Here is a 26,334-nt window from a genome sequence, read left to right on the forward strand (position 1 = left end):
CCTTCATCTAAGGCGAGATATGGCAGCTGTTGATATCTAAAGTGTGTGTCTCTCTACAAGAAAAGAAGTGGGAAAAGGTAGTGTTTACTTGGAATTTTAATTTTGTGACTGCAAAAGTTCAGCCAGATAAGTGAGTTAATCTTAATTTATTTTGCTAGTTTTAAAAAATCTCATTATGATTTTTAGTACCACCAAACCATTTTGAATTTTTGCTCCTAATATACCAGGTTTATTAGAGTACCTCTTCTTTAACATTAGGATTGCAAAGTAAAATTAACATTAGGATTGCAAAGTAAAATTCCCCAACTATTTTTTGTTTATTACAATTAAGTATCACAAAGTTCTACCCTAATGACCCTTCAGAGCTGGGAATATTACCACAAAATCTAAAGCTGTGGCTATCCATTAACCTCCAACTACAGTCTTTATTTTTTGTGGTGAAATGATGTGCCTTCCTTGCCTAAATCCCTTCCCTGGTGTATCAACATTATATAGTGTCTTCTAATTCAGTCATTTTTTATAAATGTCTATAAGCATTGAAGTTTTAAAATCTTATTTATTTATTCCATGCTGTAGCATTTGACAGATATAAAAAATGTAGCAGTAATTTCTTACCACATCCTAAATCTGTTTTACAAAATAAAAATGAGAAGAGACTCAAAGATTTGTGGGAAATAAAAAGATGTTTATACAGCACTTAAATACCAGCAACTACTTACTTGTGAAACAGCCCTGTGAAGGAGATGCTATTACTACTGTTCTTGTACAGAGAATGCAAGTAAAGCTTAAAAAGATTCAGTGACTTGCCCAAGGTCGCATAGGTGGGGAACAGCGAAGCTGGACTTTGGCCCAGGCTCTGTGGCTCTAAACCTCTTGCTTTTGAGCACAGCTCTCTCTGAACCCCTAACCCTGTGGGGCACTCACAGCAATGCTATCATTAAAAACAAATCACATGAATATTTATCCAGAATCCCTTCAAGGACACTGACCTGACATTATTTCCTCTCACAATGGAGGGGGGGTGGGAAAAAGCCACAGAGACTAAAGAGATACTAGAAAGCTCCAATAAAGTGTCAGCTAGGTCACTGGAAAAGCTAACTGTGTCAAATTTGGGAAACAAATGAGTGTTTCCTTTGGAATTTCCAAACTCTTCCAAACCTCTTTCATCCCAGTGACTGAATCATCTTGGTGCTACTGAAAAATAATATATTCTTTCCCAATTATTATGACTCACTTAAGAGCTCAAAGTGAATGTACACAGAGATATAAGTGTGAACTTCTCAGAATGCTAATGCTGTCGGTAGTAAGCTCAAAGGAAAGTGTTTCCATGAAATAGGAATTTCTAATGTTCCAAAGTGGACCCAAGGAAAAGAACACTCTGCTGCCTGGAACAGAATTGTGGAAGAACCAGAAACCTTAAGAGAACTTTTAGATTCATAAATGAAGACATATGAAGATCAATTTAAAAGCAAACAACATAGGGGTCCGTTTTAATGTTAGTAAATGCCAGAAACAGAGTTTAATTCATGAAACTGCTTGACAGTTCCAGAGGTATTAAGGTTTAGGTAATGACTAATGGCAAACATAGACCATGTAATTCACATATGTTAATTCTCACAACTGCCTTGCAAGGCAGCCATTTTCCTCATTGCCAGGACAAAATACCTGACACCCACAACCTAAGGGAGAAAAGGTTTAATTTGCCTCACATTTCAGTCCACAGTCAGCTGGATCCAAGAAAGAACACCATGGCAGAGGGGCGTGGTAGAGAGGGTCTGTCCACAGCACTTCAGACAGGAAGCACAGGGTGCATGGAGGGAGGAGCCCAAGAGGGAGATAAACCCTTCTAGGCTACCTTCCAGACTACTGCTTCTTCCACCCACACCTCACCTCCTCACAGCAAGTCAGCTACAAGCCCCATCATCCAGTCTCCTTCCAGAAGCCCGCCTCTGAGCTCATGAAGCTTTAGGGAGACATCAGATATAAACTACAACAATCCACTTGTTTTAATTTTTTTTAGTACATGTTTTCAGTACCTAATGAAATGATTATATTCAATGTGGGGAGTAGGTATGTGTATAGAACATATCTATTTCTTTTTATTCCCCTTCCCCTCCCTTTTTCCCCACACTCCAACCCTAAATCCTCTTCCCCTTGCCATTTGCAAAAGATATATCTCCCTGTTATCTATTGTTCATCTTTTATTTTGCTCTTTAAATTATTTATTCATGGGGGTTTCTTGTATAAGAAAAGTTGTATGCTATTTGAACTTGTTTCACTGATGAAGAAAAAGACCAAGAGTGTCTAAGTGTCTTTGGTAGGTGAGACAAGATTCACACCTAGTTCTGTCTGATTCCAAAGACTACCCCCCATCATCCTACTCTTTGGGGCCAGAGAAAGAACATGTCTCGCCAAGATCTCAGAATCCACCCTAGTCATAGGATAGAAAGGTAAACTACCAAAGGCCAAGGTGAGAGAAGAGCCGGTGTAAATGTGCCTATAACTTAACACAGAGTGCCCCTTAAACAAGACCCCTCCCAATGGCCCGCTGGCTGTGCTACACTGTGTTCATCTCTAGGGCTGTGCCCCCTATCCAAGCAGTCTAAATGATAAAATTCTTAGACATTGATGGGAACATATTTTCCAATGACCTCTGTGTCATTAACATCTTTGTCTGGATCCTTTTTCTCTAATATGGGCAGGTGACTTTTGTTTTGGCAGAATCTTAAGTGCTAAGATTTGTGTCTGGGTTTGGCCACATCACAGCCAGATTTCCATATTCATGAGAACTCAGGCCAAAGTACCAAGATATAGTTGCTCTAATTAGTGCCTCCTTACAAGGTCCCTGACAGGTTAGGGGCTTTTGTTTTTTGTTGTTGTTGTTGTTTTGTTTTGTTTTTCAAAATATAATATTGTACTTGTAAATTTTAGACAACTTTCAGGTTTACAGCAAACTGTGAGAAAAATACAAAGATTTCCCTTCTATCTCCTGCCCTCACATCCAAAGCCTCCTCCAGAGCAGCTAGTTTGTTACAATGATGCCCTGTCTTCCAAGGTCCAAGTTCACGTTAGGCCTCACTCTTGGCGTTGTGAGTTGGGACAGGATCGCTTCACTGCCCCAGAGTTCCTCCACACTCTTCCCATCTGCTCCTTCCTCCCCCAACCTGGGCCCAGCACTGATCTTTTTACTGTCTGTGGTTTGTCTTGTCCAGAAGGACCTACAGATAGAATAATACAGTCTGTAGCCTTTTCAGTTGGCCTTTTTCACTCAGTAATATGCATCTGCGTTTCTTCCATGTCTTTTCACAGCTGGATAATTCATTTCTTTTTAGTGCTGAATGTTTCATTTTCTGGATATACCAATAGTTATTCCTCTATTCACCTACTGAAAGATATCCTGGTTGCTTCAAAGTTTTATGTTAGGGGCTAGGGATTTAGCTCTGTGGTGCTGCTGCCTGCCTCACAAGTACAAGGTCCCAAGTTTGATCCCCAGTACCAAAAATATAAAAGTTTTATGTTAAATAAGAGTCCAGATCTTTTGGACGTGTATAATGAATCTTCAAAGTCCAGGGTTTCCTTCAAAGTAATGCTGGAGCAGGAACTAATGTGGGAAACAAGATGGGCCAAGAATTGGTTATAGCTGAAAACAAACTAATTATGCAAAGGTTCATTGTATTACTTTATTTATGTATATGTTGCAAATTATCCATAACAAAAATGTTTTAAATGCTTTCGTGATAACAAGTTCTTGTTTATGACATTCTCAAAGTCTGCAACACACTTCCCTTCTGAAAACTGAGGTATTGTGATCTCTGTGACCCTTCCCCTAGCCATTCCAGCCTGCAGGGCGCTCTTCTCCTGCAAAGTCACCATGTTTTAAACACACTTATTAGTAAAGAATAAAAGTTGAAAATCAATGCACTAAACCACTATGTTATGAAGTTAGGGGAAAAGCCAGCAAGTTCAATCCAAATAGAGTTGAAAGATGATAATATAGAAAGCAAACATATAGTTGAAAAGATTATATAAGCCTAAACTTTGTTATTCAAAAATTGGTAGCCCAGCCAGGTGTGGTGGTGCCTGTAATGCCAGCATTCAGGAGGCTGAGGCAGGAGGATCACTTCAAATTCAAGGCCAGCCTGGGCTAAATAGGGAGTCCAAGGGCAGCCTGAACCACATGGTGAGACCCTGTCTCAAAAAACAAAGCAAAAAAAAAAAAAAAGGTAACCTATGGCATATTGGGCCTGCATTAAAATTCTGATATCAACAACTTTCTCGAAAATATATAACTTACCAAAACTGATATAAGTATAAACAGAAATCTAGAGCTTTGTCTCAGATAGGTAGCAAGTGGAATTCTGAAAAATTAAGAATAATAATGATTTTTTTAAATGAATCTATAATTAAAGACAAAGGAAACAAGCACAAATAATTTCAAATAACCAATGAAGTCTACAAATTATCTGTGGAAGAAATAAAGATATTATATCAAAATGATTGCAGGGAACAGAAAAAGAGAAATGTGTCCTGCATTGTTTTATGAATTGGCATAACTTTGACACCAAAACATGATGACATTTTGAAAAAGTAAAACTACAAACAAATCACATTCATTAATATAGATGCAAAATTACTAAACAAAATATTTCAAACCAAAATATAAGAAAATAATAATTGTGTATCATGAACAAGTTGAGATTATTCCAGGAATGATAGATAACTCTCTCATTGTTTTTACCACATTAACAGAGAAAAAGTTTAAAAATCACGATATAAATGGCCAATAAACACATGAAAAAATGTTCAACATCGCCTGTCTCAAAAAACCAAACAAATTCTATTTTGCAAATGGGAAGGGGACCAAGACATGGAAGGAGGAGGAGGAAGGGGGAGGGAGGGAACGGGAAAGGGATTTTAAAAATAAAAGAAATTAGATGTGTTATGTACATGTACCAACTTCCCATGAGGAATATGATGATTATGTACTGTAAACATGTAATAATTAAAAAATAAATTTTTAAATGATTAGGAAGAAACAATAATATTTTGTGATATAAAAGTCACACGAACTTCATATTTGTGTTCATTAATAAAGATTTATTGGAAAATTATAGAACAGCTTTAATCAATTTATTTGAAATCATTACTGAAATGTTTTCTACATATTTAATGAAGGATAAAAGTAGACCCTAAAAATATTAATCTGTCCCACTGAGATGGATTAACTAATGGTCAACTTGGAAAGCCCAGCTGAACTAAATCCGCATGGTTTGGGCATGGAAGACCCACCTGAGGATTGTTGCCAACAGCATAAAAAAGAGAACTTGAGGGGAAGATCATTGGCTGTTGATTTTCTTGGAGAAGTTTGCTGTGGATGGTTTTCCTGATGTGAACTTGGCTGTTTTCACATCGTAGGAGGAGCTTGGGTCTTTCCTGTGGCTAGAAATGGCTGTTGTTCTCATCAGGGGAGTCCTGATCTTCGCCTTGAGGGTCACTTCCTGATTCCAGTATAGATCCTTCAGCCTGGTGGCACAGATCTTTCACTTCACTGGTGCAGGCTTTCTAGTTTCCACCACTGTCCTTTGGGCCTTCCCAGTGCAGACCCTTGATATGGACAAGCAGGAGACATTGCTGTGGGCTCTAGGTCTCTGGCTGCATTCATGGAGAATATTACCTTGGACTCTAGGCCTTCAGCTGGACATAGGCAGGAAATTGCTGTGGGATCCAGGCCTTTGGCTGGATTCTTTGGGTCTCTAGTGCATGGTTAGATCGCTTACACTCCTATGCATTTGACTTTTTGGGTAACTATTATAAAATAATCCTATGAATTATGTATACTGTATTAAATCTATTCTCTTGTAAACCCTGACTACTGTTGTAGAAGAGATTGGTAAGGGATGCCCACAGAGACACAGAATGGAAGTAAAATAACAAAAGGTTTATTTTGCTAGCAAAGGCCAATCACACTAAGAGCATTGTTAGAGATCAACACCATACTGTGTTGCAGCCCCTTCTTTTACAGGGCTTCATAGCCATGATCTCATTCAGGTGGTTACACTGCATTTCCTCAGTTTACATTTATTGATATAACATAGATGATCTCATTCAGGTGGTTACACTGCATTTCCTCAGTTTACATTTATTGATATACAAATCGCAATCACAAGACAGTTAACTTTTAACCGAGATGCGACATTCCTTTAGGATTCACCTAGCTATATATTCTAGCCCAAGGAAAGGGGGTATTCATGATCAGGAAAGCAAAGTTAACAATGGTTCTTTTCATCCTGACCTTTATAATCATGTGGTTTACAAAACTTTGGGGCTGGGAGGTCTTGATGTGCCCTGTTATCTCAGGATGAGGCCAGATGTCCCATTCTGCAGTTAATGCCTCTGGTGTCTGTTAATTTTGAACTAAACAAAACAGATTGCTGTCAGAGACAGCAGAAGTCATTCTACATTTTCTTAATAGTTATAGGTCTTGGTTATTCACAAAAGTTTTCTCTATCACTACAACACCCACTAAAACATAATTTTTATTTTAATAAGTGGCACAAAGTATTAAACATGTTAGACGAAATAAGATCAGGTTTGAAGTTGCTGTATACATCATAATAGAATTTGGTAAGTGTGTGGCACAGGATAAGCTAGGTCATGTGGCAGTAACACACAACAAAAGTGTATAACTTAAAACAACAAAGGCTCACCTCTAACCTGAGTTGTATTTCTATCCTGGCTGGCAAAACAGACTCTCTTCTGCCAAAATCTCTCAGGGACCTGGACTGATAATAGCAAGAATTCTCATTGTCAGAGGGAAAGAGAGTGCAGGTGTTTCATAAGGGTAATTAACTGCCTGGGATAGAGGTGACACTTCCCATCTGCTCATAACTTGTTGTCCAGGGTGAGTCACGCAGCCCTGCCCAATCCCAAAGGTGCCATGAAATATAACCCAGGCAAAGGGGAGAGAAACCAGAAACATTTGACTGTATCAGTGATTATTACTACACACATGCAATTTTACTATGGGCAGTTCACACAAGGTAAAAGTATCAAACAGTTGGTTTTAGTGTATTGTATAACTTTGCTGTATATCAAACTAATTCTTATACATTTTCATCCTAAAACTCAAATATGAAATTAATAATTTGCCTAATTATGACCTAATTATGATTCTTTCATTAATAAAAGTTAATGGAAAAGGATCTTTTATTAAGCTGATGACTAGACCTACATTTAATTTCCCTGAAGTGTATGAAGAACTACTGTGCCAGAGTATTTAAAAACATGTAATATTTTATTGATAAATCTATCCTTTAAAAGGAATACACTTTAGGTTGTCATCATTTTGATGTGAATTATGCAAATATTTATAATATGCTGTTTATTATACATTTTGTGTTTTAAGAGATTCACTTAATTGCTTTTTGCCCCTGTATATTCTGTAGTCTATTTGCAATTGCTGTTTTAAAAATGACATTAAAAGAATAGTTTATGTAGAGGAACATTAGTGGATGTTAATTTTCTCCCCACCCATATTTATGGGTGTTAGTTCAACTGCTTTGCTAGTTGCAAAGCCGTATTATCAGTGTAAAAGTGTATCTGTAAGATAATGGAACTAAAAATTAGGGATAAAACCATTTTCTTACATTAAAATAAATAAAATTATGTGTAGCTTTTTGCAGGTTACTCTAGTATAATGTGGAAAATATGAAGGTCCCTGAAGATAACCCATACTGTATTCATATTATCACTGTTGCTAACCTCTATACTTCAACAGTGCAAAGCTGCTTTTATTTTCAGATAATGACACATCCTAAGGGTCAGAATGAGCGTAGCTGAAAAGAATTGTTTGTGTTTAAGTACATGGAAAAAATTGAGGGTTGAATATCTTCTTCAGTACTGGCTTTGCCTTACTCTCACCAGAGAATGAAAGAGATGTGATGATTAAAGGAAAAGTACTGTTACTCCCACCACTAACACTCACATAGTATATCTCATTTCAAAAAATCACAACAAATACCTAGTAACCATTTATCTGGCAGCCACAGTTCACCCATAACTGGAATGTAGGTAGGACAGGATGAGATAAGAAGCTTAAGAAGGATCTACAGTGCCTTGATTAATCATTAAAGGAAGCTCACTCCAAAACAGTGTGGATTGTCCGTTTGTATGTCATCCTGGAGGGTTTTACACCCTGGATGAGAGATGTGCCTCTCTTTTGTAAAGAAATAACTACTGAAAATTCAGGAGTTGAAAAGAACCTATAAAAAGCTAAATGTATTTATGGAAATGAAGGAAATTACTCTTGTAGCTTTGCTACTGTCTGTCTGCCATGAACTGTTGTCCTTCTGCCACCCTTGCCTTGGAGACAGCTGATTACGGACTGAAATATCTACAAACTGTAACCCAAACAAAACTTTCCTTCTTTAAAAAAATGGAGAAAATCTATAAATTATAATAAGAATTGTAATAACCTTGAATTATGCCACACAAGAAGAGAGAGGGGTGGGGGAGAGAACTTGAAGTCTTGAAGTTCATGTGAGTTCTAACTCTTGCTATGCTTAATACCACTGAACATTTATTTGCCATGCACAGTGATGAATAATGAAGTTGCTCATAGTAGAGGCTTTCCATTTTACCACAACCTAGAGTAAGTGTATTTTATTTTGTGATCCAGTGCATACATGCATATTATTCCATGAAATAATAATTACTCCTACTGCCTATGATGTACTGTGATGTTCCCTATTTTAATGTCCTTTAATACTGGTCTTGACCCATTAAATTGAGGTCATAACCAACTGTATTAGTCAGCTTTTCGTTACTGTAACACATACTTGAGATACAGCAACTTAAAAAGAAGAAAGATTTATTTTGGCTCATAGTTTTGAAGGGGTTAGTCACTATTTGAGCCTGTGGCAAGGCAGCACATCATGCTAGAAAGCATGAAGCCAAGAAAACAGTTAATGTGCCTCATGGCCAGGATAGAGAAAAGGAGAGAAGAGACTGAGGTCCTCTTATTCCCTTTGAAGATACTCTCTTCCCAATGACAAGCTCCCACTACTCCCCACCTCTTAAAGATTCACCACCTCCCAGTGGCAACAACCTGGGGGCTAGCCCTTTTCAGATGGGTCTTGGGCACATCCAAGATCCAAACCACATCCAAGGATTTAGCTCAGGGGTGCTGCCACCTGGCTCATAGGTACAAGGGCCTGAGTTTGATCCCCAATACAAAAAAAAAATGGTTAAGATCCAAACTACAGTGCTAACCAATGATTCCCAGCACACAATTGTAAAACAGACCAAAGAACACAGAAATAAATACAAGGCATAGCATCTGACTATAAAGCAATCTCTGATTGTAAGAAGTACCCTTAAAGAAGCATTTGCCTAGAGGTACACGTGGGTTAGCCAAGGCCTGGCAACGTCAATGTCCACAGAAATTTAAACTTAATTCTATTACATTAGTTTTTCCACCCTTAACATTTTTAACTTTCTTGTTGGTCAATACGTCTCTTATTCAGAGGCGCTGGCATCGTGTCAGGCCCTGTACCCAAGAAGCTGCTGATGATGGCTGGTATTGATGACTGCTACACCACTACCAGGGGCTGCACTGCTACTCTGGGCAACTTTGCTAAGGTCACCTTTGATGCCATCTCCAAGACCTACAGCTACCTGATCCCGGACCTCTGGAAAGAGACTGTCTTCACCAAGTCTACCTACCAGGAATTCACTGACCATCTTGTGAAAACTCACACCAGAGTCTCTGTTCAGAGGATTCAAGCTCCAGCAGTAGCTTCAACATAAGGGCTTCTACAGAAGAAAACTAAAAATGAATGAAATATCAAAAAAAAAAAAAGACTCTGATTTCATAGGTTTTTTCCCCCCAATTCTGTTATAGGCTGAAAAAGTTTTCTCCAAAATACCAGGTTCTGATCCCTGGATTTTCCAACCATTGGCAGGGCATGGTGGCACACACCTGTAATCCCAGTACTCAGGAAGCTGAGCCAGGAAAATTGCAGCGAGGTCAAGGCCAGCCTAGGCTCCATAGTGACTTCAAGGCCAGCCTGAACTACATAGAGAGACCTAGACTCAAAAACAAATTAACTAAATTTCTTGGGTTGGAGAGAGTATCTTATGTTAACAAAGTGAGTTCTAAATGCAATTGCGTGGGGCTTTTGTTGTTGTTATTGTTGTTGTTGGGAAGGGGGTTATTAGGGTTTGCACTTTTTTGCTTTGCTTTCTGTTTTTGTTTTGCAGTACTGGGTATTACTGAGCTATGTCTCTAGCTCTTTTTTTTAAATTCTGAGACAGGATCTCAATAAATTGTTCAGGCTGGGCTCAAACTTGTGATCTTCTTGTTTTAGATTGTCAAGCATGCGGCAATTACAGGTACATGCAACATGTCAAGATATAGGTATCCTTACAAGAGGGAAGCAATGGGATATCTAACAAAATAGAGAGGAGCAATAAGAAGAACCAGGGCAATATTTGAAGATGCTGGCTTTCGAGTGATGTGGCCACAGGCCAGTGAGTGGTTGCAGCCACCAGAAGTTGGAAGAGTCAAAGAACTGATCCTCCTCTGGAGTCTCTGGAGGGAGTACAACCCTGTCCACATCTTGATTGTAATACAGTGACAATGAATGTGAATATATGACCTCCAGAATGTACCAAATTTATGGCACTTTGTTACAGTAACCTCCAGAAATTAATATGGACTCTATGAATTTGACTTATTGAGAATCATAATAAATGTTCTTAAACAGCCACCTGCCACTCTATACCTTGTGCTTGGACTTGGGCATGGTTTGAGTGTGTCCCCCAAGGGTTCATGTGTTGAAATTTAATCCAACTATGGTGCCTTTGGGAGGTGAACAGGATTCACTAAAGCCATTAGAGTAGAGCCCTCACAACTGAACACTTGTGGATTTATAGTAAAACACAGTGACCACAGATCACACACAAACACACACACACACACACACACACACACGCATGCATGCATGCACACAATCCCCATTTTTTGCTGTGTGATGTGCTGCAACATCTTGAAACAGCCAGCACCAGATGTGGACTTCACCTTTGGAACAGAACTGTGAACCAAAGCAAACCTCTTTCTTTATAACTTACCAACTCTGTGGTACCGGGTTATTTACAACAGAAAATGAACTGATACATCTTGTTATGTTTCAAGAAAGACTGATAGCAGTTTATGGAGATTCACAAAGCATACCATTATCACAGACAATAGGCAAAATGGAAAAAACAACGAAACACAAATGGAGCCCTAAGTTTATGCCTCTGTGGATTCAACCAACCACGAATGAAAAATATTTGGGGGAAAAACTTATCTGTAGTGAATACGGATGGACTTTTTCTCCCCGTCACTATTCCCTTCACAATACAGTATAACAAACACATAGCTTTTACATTGTATTTGGTGATATAAGTAATCAAGTGAGGGTTTAAAGTACATAGGAAGCTAACGAATGTAGCTGTACTGTCTACCTAGAATGTACCAATAAATTAAATTTTAAAAAAATAAAAATAAAGTACATAGGAAGCTATGTACCAGTTATATACAATACATTTTAGAGCACAAGGACCCAAGTTCAATCCCCAGTACAAAAAAATACAAAAGCAGAAACAAACAAACAAAAAAAACCCCACATTTTACATAAAAGATTGAGCAGGCTGGGGATTTAGCTCAGTGGTTTTGCAGCCTACCTCGAAAGCACAAGGTCCCGAGTTCGATCCCCGGTACCAAAACAAACAAACCAAGAAGATAAAGCATCTGTTGGTTTTGATATCAGTAGGGGGCCCTGGGCCAATAATGTACATATAGCAAAAGATGACTGTATAGTACAATAGTTCTTGCCACAGTCAACTATAAATTTAGCTTTAAAATTTCTAACAGCCAACATGCAAAGGAACTCTTGTTTAAATGAAAAAAAGTATATTAGATTTTTAAAAATAAGCCAAGTCCACAGAAATACAACACCCAAGTGAAATTTCTCCCAAGAATTCTGCTACCAAGAACATTTATTGAATGCAATTATGCATGATTCCCATAACCCCCAGTATAAATGTAACTGTAGTCATTACACCCAAGTTTATAATTTATATTTATTATAGGTTGACATGTCAAAACTTAATTACCAGAAATTCTGTCATTTGAATATTCGCCAAGTGTACAACTCCATGCTGGTTTACCTTAGAAGATTGAAATACCTAAAATGTTTCTAAGGAGGGGGGGTGAGGGGAAGAGACAGTGAGGCAGAGATAGCACGCTCAGAGCCCCTAACCCAGCCAAAAGCGAACAAGGCCTCCTGCAGGGGATCCTGACTGCCAGAGGATGAGTACATATGAGGAACAGGAGGGAAATGGCACTCCTCGGAAGTCAGAAAGACTCTCCTCCCCTAAGCGTCACGTAAAGCTCTTTGAACACGGAAGGTCTACGCGGGGTGAAAAAAAGAGAGAGGAAGAAACTGCATTTCATCTTCCCATTACATTGCGCATGTATCGGCACTGCTTCAGAGCTTACGGAGGCAGCTCTGCAGCCATTACCAACAAAATTACGCCGACCTTCCCAAAAGCGTAAACTTCTTCCTTCCATCTGCCCTTCTCAACGCCCTGCCTATTAATCCCAACAGGCAGAGGTGATAGCCTCAGTGCCCTGGCGCTAAGTATACCTCTAAAGCCCCACCCCAAGAGAGGACGCAAGTCATTCCGGGTAGTTACCAAGACTCCGCTCTAGCCGCCAAACTTCCGTTTCTCTACTGTTCTCTGTAGCCGGGTAGGGGCGGGTCTTCCGGGTCAGGGCGCGCGGGTGAGGAAGTGTAGGACCAGGTAAGTTTGTCTGTGGCTGTCCGGGTCTGCATCGATCTAACCAGCGGTTAGCGCGGTAGAGGTCCTGCGGGAGCTCCATGCTTGTACAGTGGCCAGGAACATAGTGATCAGTTCGGAAGTTGCACGTGCACCTTACAAACACGTCGGCTTTTTCCTGCGTGAGTTGGGGGAATTTACTAAACGAGGGACACCAGCGTCCCTACTGCTGTAATTTCCTCTCCGGCGCAGTTCATCCCCAGATTACTACAGTCAGACTCAGTTTCTCTGCTCACCAAACGGCCTTCTTCAGGGTAACCTTGTGTGGGACATGCAGATTAATTTTGTTATAGTTTAAGAGAAATATTTTCGCATTGCCTTATCGATTCAAACGTGGGACTCTGGGGCGGTAGGGTCAGACGGGGTTAAGGATTGTACTTACTGAACTGATTAAAAACGTTCAGCGCCCTTCGTGCCCTTCTACCCAATAAAATAATTCGTAGCGGACTTTAAAACAGAAAAGCATTCTGATTGGGTTGTTTTTCTGCGACACGTGCAGTGTGTGCTGTTCCTTCAGTCCACGATCAGGGCAAGGCACGGGCCGCAAATTTTTTCGTATCAGCCTCACAATTCAATACCTGTCTTTTACTATCTTTCTTTAGTAGATGAGAGAACTGAGGCATAGAATACGAAAATGACACGACTGTTAAAAGGCAGAAGTCAACCAGCTTATCCACCTCGAAGCTGATTTGAAGCTGGCTATCTGCTAAACATTAGTTTTTGACAATTTCTTCCCAGCGAAATTACACATATATGTGCACATTTAAGCATACAGCTTTACAGGTTCAAAAAACAGAGGCATCTCCAGGTTAAGAATTCCTGCATTTCATTCTCACCTTTCAAAGAGAAAAGGCAAACCAAACTCAAAGCCAGTTATTGAAATAAAATGACCTTTTAATGAATAAGAATGCATTTCAATAATACATTGAAATGCATCAGAAAGATCAAAGAAACCTGCCCTGTTATACCAAAGGAGAAAGAAATATGCGAATTTTCTTTGGGTTGACATGTGTGAGTATTGTAATTTGTTTTGCTTAGCATGGTTAACTGCAGATATTTATTTCCTCCACAAACTGTAATTTTCATTGGTTTCACATGACATTTGAAAGCAACTATTTTGACCCCTTAAAATGGTTTTATGTGAATCAATCTAATTAACATGTAAATTATTTGCCTTTTACTTTCATGTCATGTACGTGGTCATGTTTTTTTTTTTTCAGATAAAATTGAAAGATTGTGTAAGGAAATTTTACCAGAGTCCTGAAAAGGCCTATGTAAGGGCTTTTTTTTTAAAGCTAGTAAAAAATGATAATTTGTCAGTTTGAGAAAAAACTTACGGACAGCTAAACCTTTAACCTATGTTTTAAAAAAATAGGATACCAAGTTCCTCCGTCATTCTCCGTCAGTGACAAGTGTCTGTGTTCTGTGGAAGGAAAAAAGCAGTGGTGTTGGTAACTGTTGTAAGCATTTCCAGTTTCCCCTTGCTTAGCAAGTGGTTCTTTGCTTCTAATAAAGAACTCAGGTATGAAGTGGCTTATTCCCTTTCTTGTCAAAAAATTTTTAGGACTTCGGTTTTGTGGTATAACCATGTTCCAATGAATTCTAATGTGGCCCTACTACTTATGAGTGATGTACCCCTATAGTCTGCCTTACTGCAAAATGGGCATGGAGGTAACTTAGCATCCTGTAATGGCCTCAGTGACCACTGTCCTCTTTACTACCTATCACATTACCAAGGTGCTGGCACCTCCCTACCATATTTCCTGGCTCTCAGGCTTTGTAAGTGAAGATATATCAAGGAGGTACTATAAAGGTCTAACTGTGGTATATATCTATCTTTCTTTCTTTCTTTCTTTCTTTCTTTCTTTCTTTGTTTCTTTCTTTCTTTCTTGTTCTTTCTTTTTTCATGACTAACCAAGGACAAGTAATCAACAGATGTTTCTGTGTGGAACATATGAACATTAAACTTGCAAAGAGATTGAGAATATTTTTTTAAATTACAATAGTAACTTTTTCTCACAGAAGTCCTGCAGGTGGAGAACTCTTGAATCCAAGGTCACTCCAACCCCTCAATCTACAAGCACTTTTTTCAGAAAAAGGAAACTCCAATTTAGAGACAATAAGTAACTTCAGCATAACACAGATAATAAATGACAGAGCCAATCCTCAAGACTCCATGTTGCCTCTATTTGATTAAAAAAGTGGTTTGGGGGCTGGGGATTTAGCTCAATGGTGCCACCGCCCTCCTCGAAAGCACAAGGTCCTGAGTTCAATTCCTGGTACCAAAAAAAAAAAAAAAAAAAAAAAAAAAAAAAGTGGTTTGGAATTGATAACATTTTTTCCCAAAAATATTGCAGTAAGTGATAGTTCCCAGACTAGCTTACAAGAATCTGGAAAGCCTGTGCGATTCCAAGAGAAATTTATTCTGATGCCATAATGGTTTGTAAGTTAGACAAGGCAGTGAAGAAATGGTTTGTTAAACTGGTGTTTGGAAAAGCAGCATTCTAATAGTGGAAGGAAAAGAAAAGATAAAGCATGCAAAAAAAAAAAAAAAAAACTTGCAGCTTCTGGAGGGACTTCTGGGCATTTGCAAGGTCTTTAGAGGTATGGTTCTGATCTGTTACCAGTTTCTATTTAGACAGTAACTGTTACTAACCTCTTCTTATTGATAAAAACACAACCCTAGTTCTAATAGGACCAACCCAGTCCCACCTGCATCCACATAATGGAGCAAGAATTGGGAGAAAAGTGAGTGAAAAGGGAAAAGGAGCAAAGCTTGCAAGAATTCCTACTCAGGATGGGGGACCTGGAGCTGATCGTTCTCCTCTTGCAGGCCTTCAGGTGGCACTGTTGGCTCAAGATTGCTTGGTTGGTGTTCAGAATGGGCTTGACTGTCAGCTTTGCTCTCTTAATGGATCTTAAAAGTGTATTAAAATATCCTTACTTTATACACTAAATTTGTTTGTTTCCTTGAAGACACTGTTGAAATTCTACCAGGTGAACAAAGCTCCTTCCCCACACTGCCTCTTAGCAAGTGTTTAGAAACCTGCATTTGCTGTTGTTGGCAGTTTTGTTGGCATTCTTATTTCCTCCCCTCTTGGCATTATTTTGGTTTTGGTTTTTTTTGCGGGGGGCATTAGTTCAAGTTGGCTTTGAACTCACTATATAGCTGAGGTTGGCCTCGAACTTATGACTATCTTCCTGCCTCAACCTCATGAGTGCTGGGATTGCAGGCATGCTCCATTATGCCTGGCTACTGTACATTTTTATATATTTATTTGATTAAAATAAGCTGTGGGTCACCTATAAAAATAATGTGTAAAAATCTGAGGAACTATTTGGCTCCATACTTGCTTAGGGTTTTTTTTGTTACAGTTCTCCCATTGGTTTTTTATGTTAGGTTTATGCCTTTTTTCTGTTTGGAAATCAGCTCCTTTTCATCCTAGCTAAACTGTGCTTCAGATAGTCTTTTACTCTCACTATTAAAATTTCACATAAATTCACATTCAGCCAACAGTAATCATGCATCTGATCTAAAATGGAATAAATAGCAGTTATTCCACCAGCCACAGTGTCGATTTTTATGTGTGCCCTCTATACTTTTAATGTCTGTTAATTGAAACTTTTGCATATCATGGCTGTCTCTCTTATTTATTACCTATTTTGTGCCTCTGAGACAGTTGCTGTTATTAATAAGAACTTAGCTAGTTTGTATTAAGGCTAAGTCAGGTAACATCACAACTCCTAGGTGACTTTTCTTCAGGAATAAAATGAATCTTTTGAGCTGTTAATCTTTATTTCAAGCTGTTGAGCTTATTTCCATAAGGCTACTATGTGTTTTTCCCAAGTGGCTCTCAGTCTCCAGGCAGAACTCAATCCAGTAACCTAGAGGCCAAATGACCTCATAACTCATTAGCAGTTCTCAGAGCCATCTGGTGTCCTTGAAGAGAACAGTGTTCAAAGGCCTGGTGATAAAGACAACAGCGTAATTATTTCTCTGCCATGATTACACCTTTAGATGGCAAGCAGTCAGCATATTTATTTGCAGATTGCTTAGGTGGTTGTTTTCTAAAGGCATAATAACAATGCTGTAGTGGAATAACTTGTTTCCCTGTCCTCTCCATCCAGCCTGCAAATAGGTAAATTGACTGCCAGTAAATAACCTACTGGATCACAAAATAGTGCATTGTAAAAGGGGGAACACAGCAAGAAAATACTAGGATGTGAACACAAACTAAATATAGATGTGACGTAGGCAAAGGATGTAGCCATTTGGACTGTGCCTATTTCTCAACTGCAAGGAGTTTCCTGCCAATAGTGTTTCTGTGTGGCTTGCCACATTTTCATTTTCTAATGTCGTCTTTAGATAATCTGAGAATTATCTAACCTACTTCTCTTTCATCTCATTTTCTGTAGGGAGTCTTACTCTTTGCTACTCAGGAAATGTCTTCGCTTTCACAATATACCTTGCGCATGAGCCGTCTGAGTGCCCGAATCTTCAGTGAGGTTGCCAGGCCGACTGACTCCAAATCCATGAAAGTGGTGAAACTTTTCAGTGAACAGCCCATGGCTAAGAGGAAGGAGACCTATGACTGGTATCCAAACCATAACACATATTTCGCACTCATGGGCACACTCCGTTTTCTTGGCCTCTACAGGTAATAACCAATAAAGAAATAACCACAAAGAGGGACCCATGAGATATTTTTAGTAGGTCAGCAGAGGAAAAAAATACAGACTTTCTGTTCTTACAGTTTTATAATTCTTATGAAAAAGCCCAGGAGTTCAAACAGTAGAGATTGTGGCTTATTCTGAAATACCCATAATGAGCAAACCCCTAAAAAAGACATGTTTTAATTATGTTTAAAACATGATTAACATTGAACTGATACTGAGCTATAAAGAGATGTTTAATTATTCATGCATCTAAGAGCACTTTAAAAAGGATATAGAAAAAACCGGCCCAGAGGTAAAAGAAGGAAACCCCAGGCACACCAAGGTTGCCTGGGAAGCAGGTTCCTGGTGTCAGATGAACAGTCTCTGCCCTGTACCTGATCTGCCTCTCAGTGGGTGTGTGTGTACCTCCTTTCTCTCTTGGCAGCAGTTTTATTGGCATTCTTAGCCCTCCCACTCAATTCTGTCTTTCTGGTGGTGGTGGGGTACTGGGGACCAAATTTGTGCATGTCCTTGTGATTGCGAGGCAGGTGCCAGAACCACTGAGCTAAATCCCTGGCCTTCAATTCTGTCATTTTTATTTTGTACCTTTCTGATATATTTATTTGATCTAAATAACCTATAGTTGGCCATAAGGTACACCCTCAACATTGCTCTCAATACCAGCCACTGGTATGTTTGTGTGTGCCCAGGAAGTGGGTGTTAGGACTGTATGCCTCTTTAAGGAAAAAACAGTTAAATACCTTTGATCATTTTCTTTAAAATTTTTTCTTATTTCCAAACGAATACATGCTCATTACAAAGAATTCAAACAGTACATAATTATATAATATTAAAGTACATATCATGCTTTAAATCATTTAACATATTAAATTGGACTTGTCTTTGGGCAAAAAGACAAACTAATTTGGAATACTTCATTCTAACGTGATAAAATTAATGGCGCAGCAAGGTGCTCATTCCAGAAAACTAAAGGTTAGTATGCTTGTTTATCCAACAGATGTGTCTTAAATATCTCTGTGTGCCAGTGCACAGGGCAACAGCAGTGGACAGCAGAGATTTTCTTGTTAAATGTATTATTAGAAATTTTATCTGTGACCTAGTTTGAATGTCTGGGATTGCTTTGGGTTGTCCAGCTTGCCATCAGTTGGGCTCAGAAAGTAAAAACTAATTTTATTATTACCCAAAATAAAACATCGGAAGCCAGATCCCAAGTGGATTATAACCCATAACAAAACCACATTCAACTACTTCTAATGTATCTGTTGGCTGCCATGCTCCATTTGTTTAAAGAACAAAAACTCGGCTCCTGTGGAGATAGAGAAAGATTTAGCACTTAATTATCCATGGAAAAGCATTATTTTCATATATTTAGTCAAGTTATACAAATGGCTCATCTAATGCCAGGCCTCCTATTGCAGCAGGCAAGATTCAACTAGACAAACTTCAGTAAAGAAAACCTGATTCAAAGGTCTGCAAAAGAGGGAGGGAAGCACAAGTTCTCAGATAAAATCGATTCTCTCAGTTCACCAGGTCCTCGGATCTAGCACCAACAGAGACAAAGCCCTGCTCCATGGAGCTGTGTTTCTGGCCAAGAGCTGATAAGGAATACTCAGGGAAGAAGGAAGGGATAAAAACAGTAGGTGACTGATAGGACATGTCTCAAAGTTGAACATGCTGTAGGGGAAAAGGCAGAGCTGGCTGAGCAGGATCCAGAGTGCTGACCGGGCCATGGTGAGCAGGGAGTGGCCTTGTTGCGGCATCAGACAGGAGGTGGTGCTTAGGCAGAGGCTAAAGGGCAGTGAATGAGCCCCCCTGAGACCTGGAAAAAAATCAAGCAAAGGCCCTGGGGCAGGCATATGCTTGGAAGGACTCAGGGGTCATGCAGGCCAAGGGACAGTCGGGGATTGAGGGGGCCATGGGTCAGTGAGCACCATGGTGAAGGACTGAGTCTTTGCTCTGGGTAAAAGGGGGAGGCATTTGTAGGGCTGTGAACAGAGGGGTAAGTTCATCTGACATGTTTTAGAAATATTACCCTGGATGCTCTGTTGAGGGTTATTTAACATTCATAGCTAAGCTCAAAGAGTTCTATTATACAACAGCCTTCCTGTTGACGAAGTGAAACATGAAATTCTATAAAGCAGACCTGTTTTAAAATAGCCTAGGGAGTTAGAAATTGGGCCCAGCAAACCCTTCTTTTACTTTTAATTTAAGCACATTCATTTCCACACTACAGATGAGGAAGCTAAGGTGCAAAAAGGTAAGGTCACTCATCCAAAATCACAGAGCTAATAAATATCAGAGCTGTGACTTGAAACCACGTTCAAATGGATCCCGCAGCTTACAAGTTTAAGCACTATACTATTCTTTCATTATTTAGTCTTAAGATGCGGATATTTTAATGAAATATAGGCAGTCTTCAACTTCACCAACACCCCTGTGTAAATAGTCCTGGCTGCCTTTTGATCTGGCTTTTTTCTGCCTGAGCCTTTCTTAGCAGCCTTTGTGTGGGAGGTATCTACTGCTATTAAAGCAGCTCTGTCTAGACCTCTGCCCAAAATTAGTAGATACTCATTATTCCTGGGGCAGTCGGGGTCCCTGTGTAGCCGCTGAAGTTTTTACCAAGTCTTAATGCAGCGGAAGTGGGGTAGTTGCTACTGTGTATCACAGTCACATAGGTTTACCTAGCCGGGTCTGAGAGGTTAACTGCAGTTTGTGGCATTGCTTCTGTGAAGGAAAACTAATTTACAAATGAACTTTTGGATTCCAACTCATTGCACCATATTTTCTACCAAAATTCACATGAGCTAGGAAAAGTCAAGGATCAATAACAGAACAAGCCTGTTCTGAGTTGGCACATGCCTATCATCCTAGCACTCAAGAGGCTGAGGCAGGAACTCAACTGCCACAAGTTCCAGGCCATCCTGTGTTACTACAGAGGGACCCTGTTTCCAAAAAACAAAATAAAAGAACAAAACAACCTAAGAGAAGGTGCTAGTGTACTTTTCCAATCTGGCTGATTGATCATTTTTCCTTTCTTCATTCAGAGATGAGCATCAGGATTTTAAGGATGAACAAAGGCGTCTAAAGAAGCTTCGTGGAAAGGGGAAACCAAGGAAAGGAGAAGGAAAAAGAGCAGCAAAAAGGAAATAGTGTTTGCCATGAAAACAGAAAATTACTTCCTGGGTGACTAAGAAGAATTCATCTACTGTCTTTCCACATATAAGAGGAATATCATGTTCCTCAGTGAGGGTCATTTGGAACACAGTCATCCCATGTGGAAATCTAATCCAGTTAAATTGTGCCTGCTTTCTTGAATACATTCTAATACTGCAAAATATTTTGGCCTTGGATTTGTAATCTGAGGTTTACCTAATTCTCTAATGGGATGAATACATAATTTATTGTTTAATGAGTTGTTTGGGGTGGGTATGTGATATTGGGGCAGTGAAGAAATCTCATTAAATAAATGCCCCACAGTTTCCGCCTTCCTCCCTTTCTTCCTCACTTATTACTCATCCCTAAACCTCTTTCATCTCTTTGGCCATTCAGCCACTGTCTCCACCACCAAGCTCACAAACTTTATATGCATCTCCACCTACTCCTGTAAGCATATCTAAGTGGGATAAAAGGCTGTTCTGGGAAAGGGACTATTGAACACCTAATGTCTACAAGGTACTGGAACACTGGTAATCCAGGGTTATTAAGAGAAACGATGCCTTTCAATCTTGTGGGAGACACAAGTATGATCATATACAATTGTATTAAATGCTACAAAGGAAAAAGCCAGGGTCCCGTGCGAGTGTGCATGGATGGATGGATGGATGGATGGGTCAGATACATCACCGGAGGCCCAAATCTCATTTGGGAGCCCTTAAATTGCATTAAGCTAAGCCAAGGATAAATGAGATCAGAAGAAAAATGGTGAAAAGTGTTTGAGGCAGAGAACAACAGTTTCCAAAGCTCTAAGGTAAAGAGACACTGTTGTGTTCAAAACCAAAATGAGTCACTAACTGGTTCCTGATTGGTCGAAAGGAAATAGACATAGTCCAAACTATGAAGGCTTTGCAAGTTCCGTGAACAAACTTGGATGTAGCCAACTTAACTGGAAGTCAGAGTGTAAGACATTTCTATTGATGACTTGCATATATTTGGGTAGCTGGCTGCTGATTTCATTGACTTCTAGTGCTGAGTTTCCAAAGAGGTTGTAAGGGCCTCTGATTTTTTTTATCCAACCCACACCCACACACACACCCAAGGTTCCACCATGTAGTTCAGCTTGGGCTTGAACTCCCCATGTATCCCGAGCTAGCCTCGAATTCAGTGATCTTCCTGCCTCAGCCTCCCAAGTGCTGGAATTACAGGCATGTGCCACTATGCCTGGGTTTGTTGTTATTTTTTTTTCAAGAGTTCTTTTGAATCTTTAGCACTGCAGTAAATATTTTTAAATACTTTTTTTAAATTGTGGTAAAAACAATTCAGCCTCATAACCATCATTAAGCGAACAACACAGTAGTGTTAACTGTGCATTATACTAAAGTACTTTCAACTACCTTTCTCAGACAAAGCAAAATGCACAGGTGACAGTACATATTGCAGCTACACCAACTATACTAGTCTTCCCCTGAAATTCTGAATGACTCCTGGGTGAGTAAGAATCTCAGTACATATGTTTAGACAAATGTTATTTTTAAAGATGCATAATCCAGATGGCATGGCTAAGGCTTATAGCCTGTTTTAAAAAATATATTTAAAATTGGGTGACGTGTCTGATAAAAGTGAAGGCTGAGAATCCATTCATTTAAAGCTTTTTACTGAGTATCTGCCATATGCCTGACACATAGTAGAGGATACAGAAGTGAATACATGTGGTTGCTAAGATTGTGTGAGTGTAAGTGTGTGTGGTAAAATACTGGCATGATCTCAGAAGTCTGCTTAGGAAAGTGCAGATGCATGGTTATTCTTGGCCAATGCAGCTGAGCCAGGTATGGGTGGATGTTGAGCTGAGGAACAAGATCTCAGTCTGAAAGCTAAGTGATTGTTCTGAATTATGTGATCTCCAACTTTTGAAGGAGGGTTCGCAGCAGAAGGTTAGAATCAGCATTGGAAAGCATATGCATTAGATGCCAACAGCAAGCCTGAGTCACTGGTTAGCTAATGGAAGAACTCAACAAAACTGTCAGACCTTGAGGCTGCAAGGCACCTTAATAATGGTTGATGAGGAAGTTAGATGACCCAGTAGTAGGTCAGTGTCCTACTGCTCCATGCTGAAAATCAGACTGAAGCTGAAATATATTTACATGTAACTACCCTCAAATCAACTGTTAGAGAAAGTGCTGTGTGATTCAGAACACTGCCATGAACTTTACTGGACCTGCTGGGAAGTAGAAGGGGAAGGAAGAGTTGACTCAACTCTGTGGAAGACAACACATTTTGGACTAAGGGTTCTGACAACAACAGGTATAATCAGAAAAAAATCACTATGTTTAGGTTAGTCAAATTGTTCAACTGGATTTCTGGTCTAAACCTAAACTACTTGTGCTTTCCTGATAGTGTTTGGTGTACGTAAGGGATTTTGTCATAGTAAACAAACAAAAAAAGTGGCTGAGTTTCAGAGGCAAAAATCTCTACCTCTCATCCTACAATGCCTTCTCTAAACCTTTGCTTCATTTCTAGAATTATAATGCTTCACTGAATTAATATAGGGTGTTTGTGAAAAGGACTATATAAACTGTACAAGGTTACTCCAACATTTTTACACAGACTGCTTTGCATGACTAATAAAAATTGCTGTCTTTCTAGCAGAGTTTTCCGAGACAGTGTTCACAGATGTGTGCAAAAATTTATAGCTCTCAGGGATGGGAGCATGGCTTAATAAGAGAGCACTTGCTTAGCATGTGTGCGACCCTGGGTTCAATCCCTAGCCTACAAAGAAATAAATACATGCAGCATAATAGGCTCTGGAAGACAAGGTAGGAGATACTTTTTATGTAATTATGGGCTACAGAAATTCATTTTTTAAAAGCATAACATTGACATGCATGTATGTGTAATTACAGTGCTTTTTTAAAAAGTTACAATGCATCTTCCAGGGAAGAATAAAAGCAAATTTAAAATTCCATTTTCTTCCATTCCATCTCTAATGTTAGAGATTTAGAACTGGGAACAAACTTCAAGAGCAATTCATAGAATAAAACATCTTTTAACCTGCTAACCCTGCCTTAAAAATCTTTTTTAAGTACTCAAAAATAAGAAAAAAAAATTTTTTAAGACAGCAAAACAAAGTGATACATTCAAGAAGGCTTAGATAAAACAGAAACAATAAAAGCCTAGATACCAAGATAACTAGAAAAATATGTTGAACTTAAAAAGGTAAAATGCTTTTTATATGACACACAGGCAGCAAAACGGAGTGAGAGGTCATTATGTTGGCATGAGAACCAGCCAAACAAAGTACTCAGATGCAATTTTCTTGGAGATCTGGCAATATTATAGGTTCCTTTTAAAGCAGAAGCTAGAGTTAAGCCCATTCTAAGATACCAAGACTCCTTTTTATTCTACTTAAGGAACATGTTTCCTGGGAGAGAGTGTAGTCATCCATGGGAGAGCATTCTGGGGCCCAGATGCGGAATACATGGGCTGCTCCTAAGATTGTCTCAACAGGACAGTCTAAGTTGGTGCTCAGCACACAATCATCTTTCCAGAAAACCACAAAACTGTTGATTGGTCCTTTGAGTTTAAAATAAAAACAAAAACAGTGTTTCCAACAGATATTGAAAGTCTTAGGAGGTTTATATAAACAGAAGTCCAGTTTGAGAATATCTATGAGAAGTGACCAGTACATTAAGCACCAAACTAGTAACAAATAATATAAATATTTAAGAAGAGGGTTGGAAAAAGAGTTGTGATTTGCAGCACCAGGAATGACTTCAGGAGCAATGAATTCAAGTATGTCAACATTTTTGAGTAATTATCACATGTGGGCTATTGTGCATTGTAGGACATATCTTAACCTCTACAGTGGTAAGTGTCCCTGTTTTACAGATGAGTCTGAGGCTTGATCTTGTGCCCAAAAGTACTAGCTACAAGTGTCTAGATGGAGGTTTTACATTCAAGCAGCTGACTACAGCTCATAACTTTGATCGCTGTACTTACATGTATCATTTTTCACAAGCACAGGAAAGTTTAAAGCAAGTAGCATGGCAAAGACCCACCAGCACCCATAATGCCTGGGAGCTGTAATGGCCTGGTAAGCTCAGAATCACACCCTGAATGAAACAATCAATACGGGGCCCTCAAGTCTCTAGTGTCCTTTCATGGCCTGATGATGGAGCTCTGATCTCTTAAGTCTGAGGAATTACTGTAACAATAACTATCATTTGTCAAGTGCTTTACCATTTGGTAAGCACTGTACTTAGCTCTTAATCCCTTCAACATCCCTGTGAGATTAAGTATTATTTTCCTCCCTTGGGTACATGAACTTAAATTTGCAGCTGTGGGTACCAATGTGACTATGCACTAGAACTACATGGAGGAGGCTGAAAGATTGTTGTCCCTGCTCCCTATTGGAGTTGATACAGGGTGAGAGAAAAGCACAGGCCCTGGTATTTTTTATAAGCTTCTTAGGTGGCTCTACTATGTGGCCAAGATTAAGAAACATTACTGTAACTTTAGTATTTCTCAGAAACATCTTGAAGCCTTGTTGAACACATATGGTGAGGCCCCACCCCTTTGGTTTTTTATTCAGAAGGTTGCTGACAGGGGACAAGAATTTGCATATATAATAGATTCCCAAGCCTTGCTCCTGCTACTGGTTTAGGGACCATACTTTGAGAACTATGGTTTAAAGTAACAGACAAATTCTCCCAGCTGGCATATGATTGTGGTCCTAACTCTAGTGAAATTTAATATGAGATCATGAGGGCATGCTAAGTATGTGAGGGAATTCCTGAAACCACTGTAGTAAAGGTATATCTGAAAAGATAGATCCCCATTTACAAGGAGGAGAAGATTAAGCATTCTGAGAATGTTCATTGGACCATGTAGCAGGATGCCAGCCCAGGCCACTTGCTGCTGTGAGGAAGATACCCACTGGGACCAAGACAGGCCAACCACAACTGCTCCAGTAACATCATGGCCACAGTTGTTGCTGATGCTATTAGAAAAAGCCTTGATAGAAGAAATGGATAGAATGATCCAAGGGAAAAAGAGGGATGTGATCATTAAAATGATGGTGCCACAATTCTGAAACAAATGGAAGCATCACGTCTAGCAGCCAGAATGGAGCTATTAAAGGTTTGAGATATAGAAGCAGGAGTTGGAGCTGAGATGGAGCTCAGCGGTAGAGTGCTTGCCCAGCATTCATAAGGCCCTGGGTGTGAACTGGGGTGGGGAGCAGGAGATGGTACCATATCAGTGGTCACTATGATGGTCTTTTAGATTCATGTACCAAGCTTCTTCAGAAAGGGGCTCACCTGGGGCTGGGGATGTAGCTCGGGGCAGAGCATGTGTGTAACATGCACAAAGCCTTGGTTTCAACCCCCAGTGTGTAAAAAAGAAAAAGATATAAAGGACTCAAAACAAGCCCTCAAATATAAAGACCTGATTCAAAAATGGGCATCTGAAATGAACAGACATTTCTCAGACAAAGAAGTAAAAGTAGCAAGTAAATATATGAAAAAATGTTCCACATATCTGTGCATTCGAGAGATGCAGATGAAGACAACACTGAGATACCACCTCACCCCACAAAGAATGGCTGCTATCAAGAAAGCA

The 26,334-nt window shown here is 39.4% G+C and overlaps 1 protein-coding gene across 3 annotated transcripts; it reads left to right on the plus strand.

The window, feature by feature from the left end:
- Positions 1-12,773: 12,773 nt before the first annotated feature.
- On the plus strand, positions 12,774-21,427 carry Mrps33 (mitochondrial ribosomal protein S33). 3 transcript variants are annotated; one of them, XM_033764497.1, is made up of 4 exons: positions 14,106-14,159; positions 14,261-14,407; positions 17,302-17,543; positions 20,607-21,427. In XM_033764497.1, the coding sequence occupies exons 3-4, from the start codon at positions 17,329-17,331 to the stop codon at positions 20,710-20,712; spliced, it is 321 nt and encodes a 106-aa protein (XP_033620388.1). In that variant the 5' UTR covers positions 14,106-14,159; positions 14,261-14,407; positions 17,302-17,328; the 3' UTR covers positions 20,713-21,427. The 3 variants fall into 3 exon arrangements, with proteins under 3 accessions (XP_010629951.1, XP_010629952.1, XP_033620388.1); XM_010631649.3 differs by lacking the exons at positions 14,106-14,159; positions 14,261-14,407 and adding an exon at positions 12,774-12,849 and having other exon boundaries at positions 20,607-21,186; XM_010631650.3 differs by lacking the exons at positions 14,106-14,159; positions 14,261-14,407 and adding an exon at positions 12,856-13,007.
- Positions 21,428-26,334: the final 4,907 nt, after the last annotated feature.

The sequence above is a fragment of the Fukomys damarensis genome, unplaced genomic scaffold, assembly GCF_012274545.1.
Source record: "Fukomys damarensis isolate Sample0158 unplaced genomic scaffold, DMR_v1.0_HiC HiC_scaffold_16, whole genome shotgun sequence".
NCBI classification, from domain to species: domain Eukaryota; kingdom Metazoa; phylum Chordata; class Mammalia; order Rodentia; family Bathyergidae; genus Fukomys; species Fukomys damarensis.

Excerpts from the sequence above, each read along its gene's own strand:
- Mrps33 (XM_010631649.3), top strand. The coding sequence starts at position 17,329 with ATGTCTTCGCTTTCACAATATACCTTGCGCATGAGCCGTCTGAGTGCC. Across the intron at positions 17,544-20,606 it reads CGTTTTCTTGGCCTCTACAG|AGATGAGCATCAGGATTTTA; the intron begins GTAATAACCAAT and ends TTCTTCATTCAG.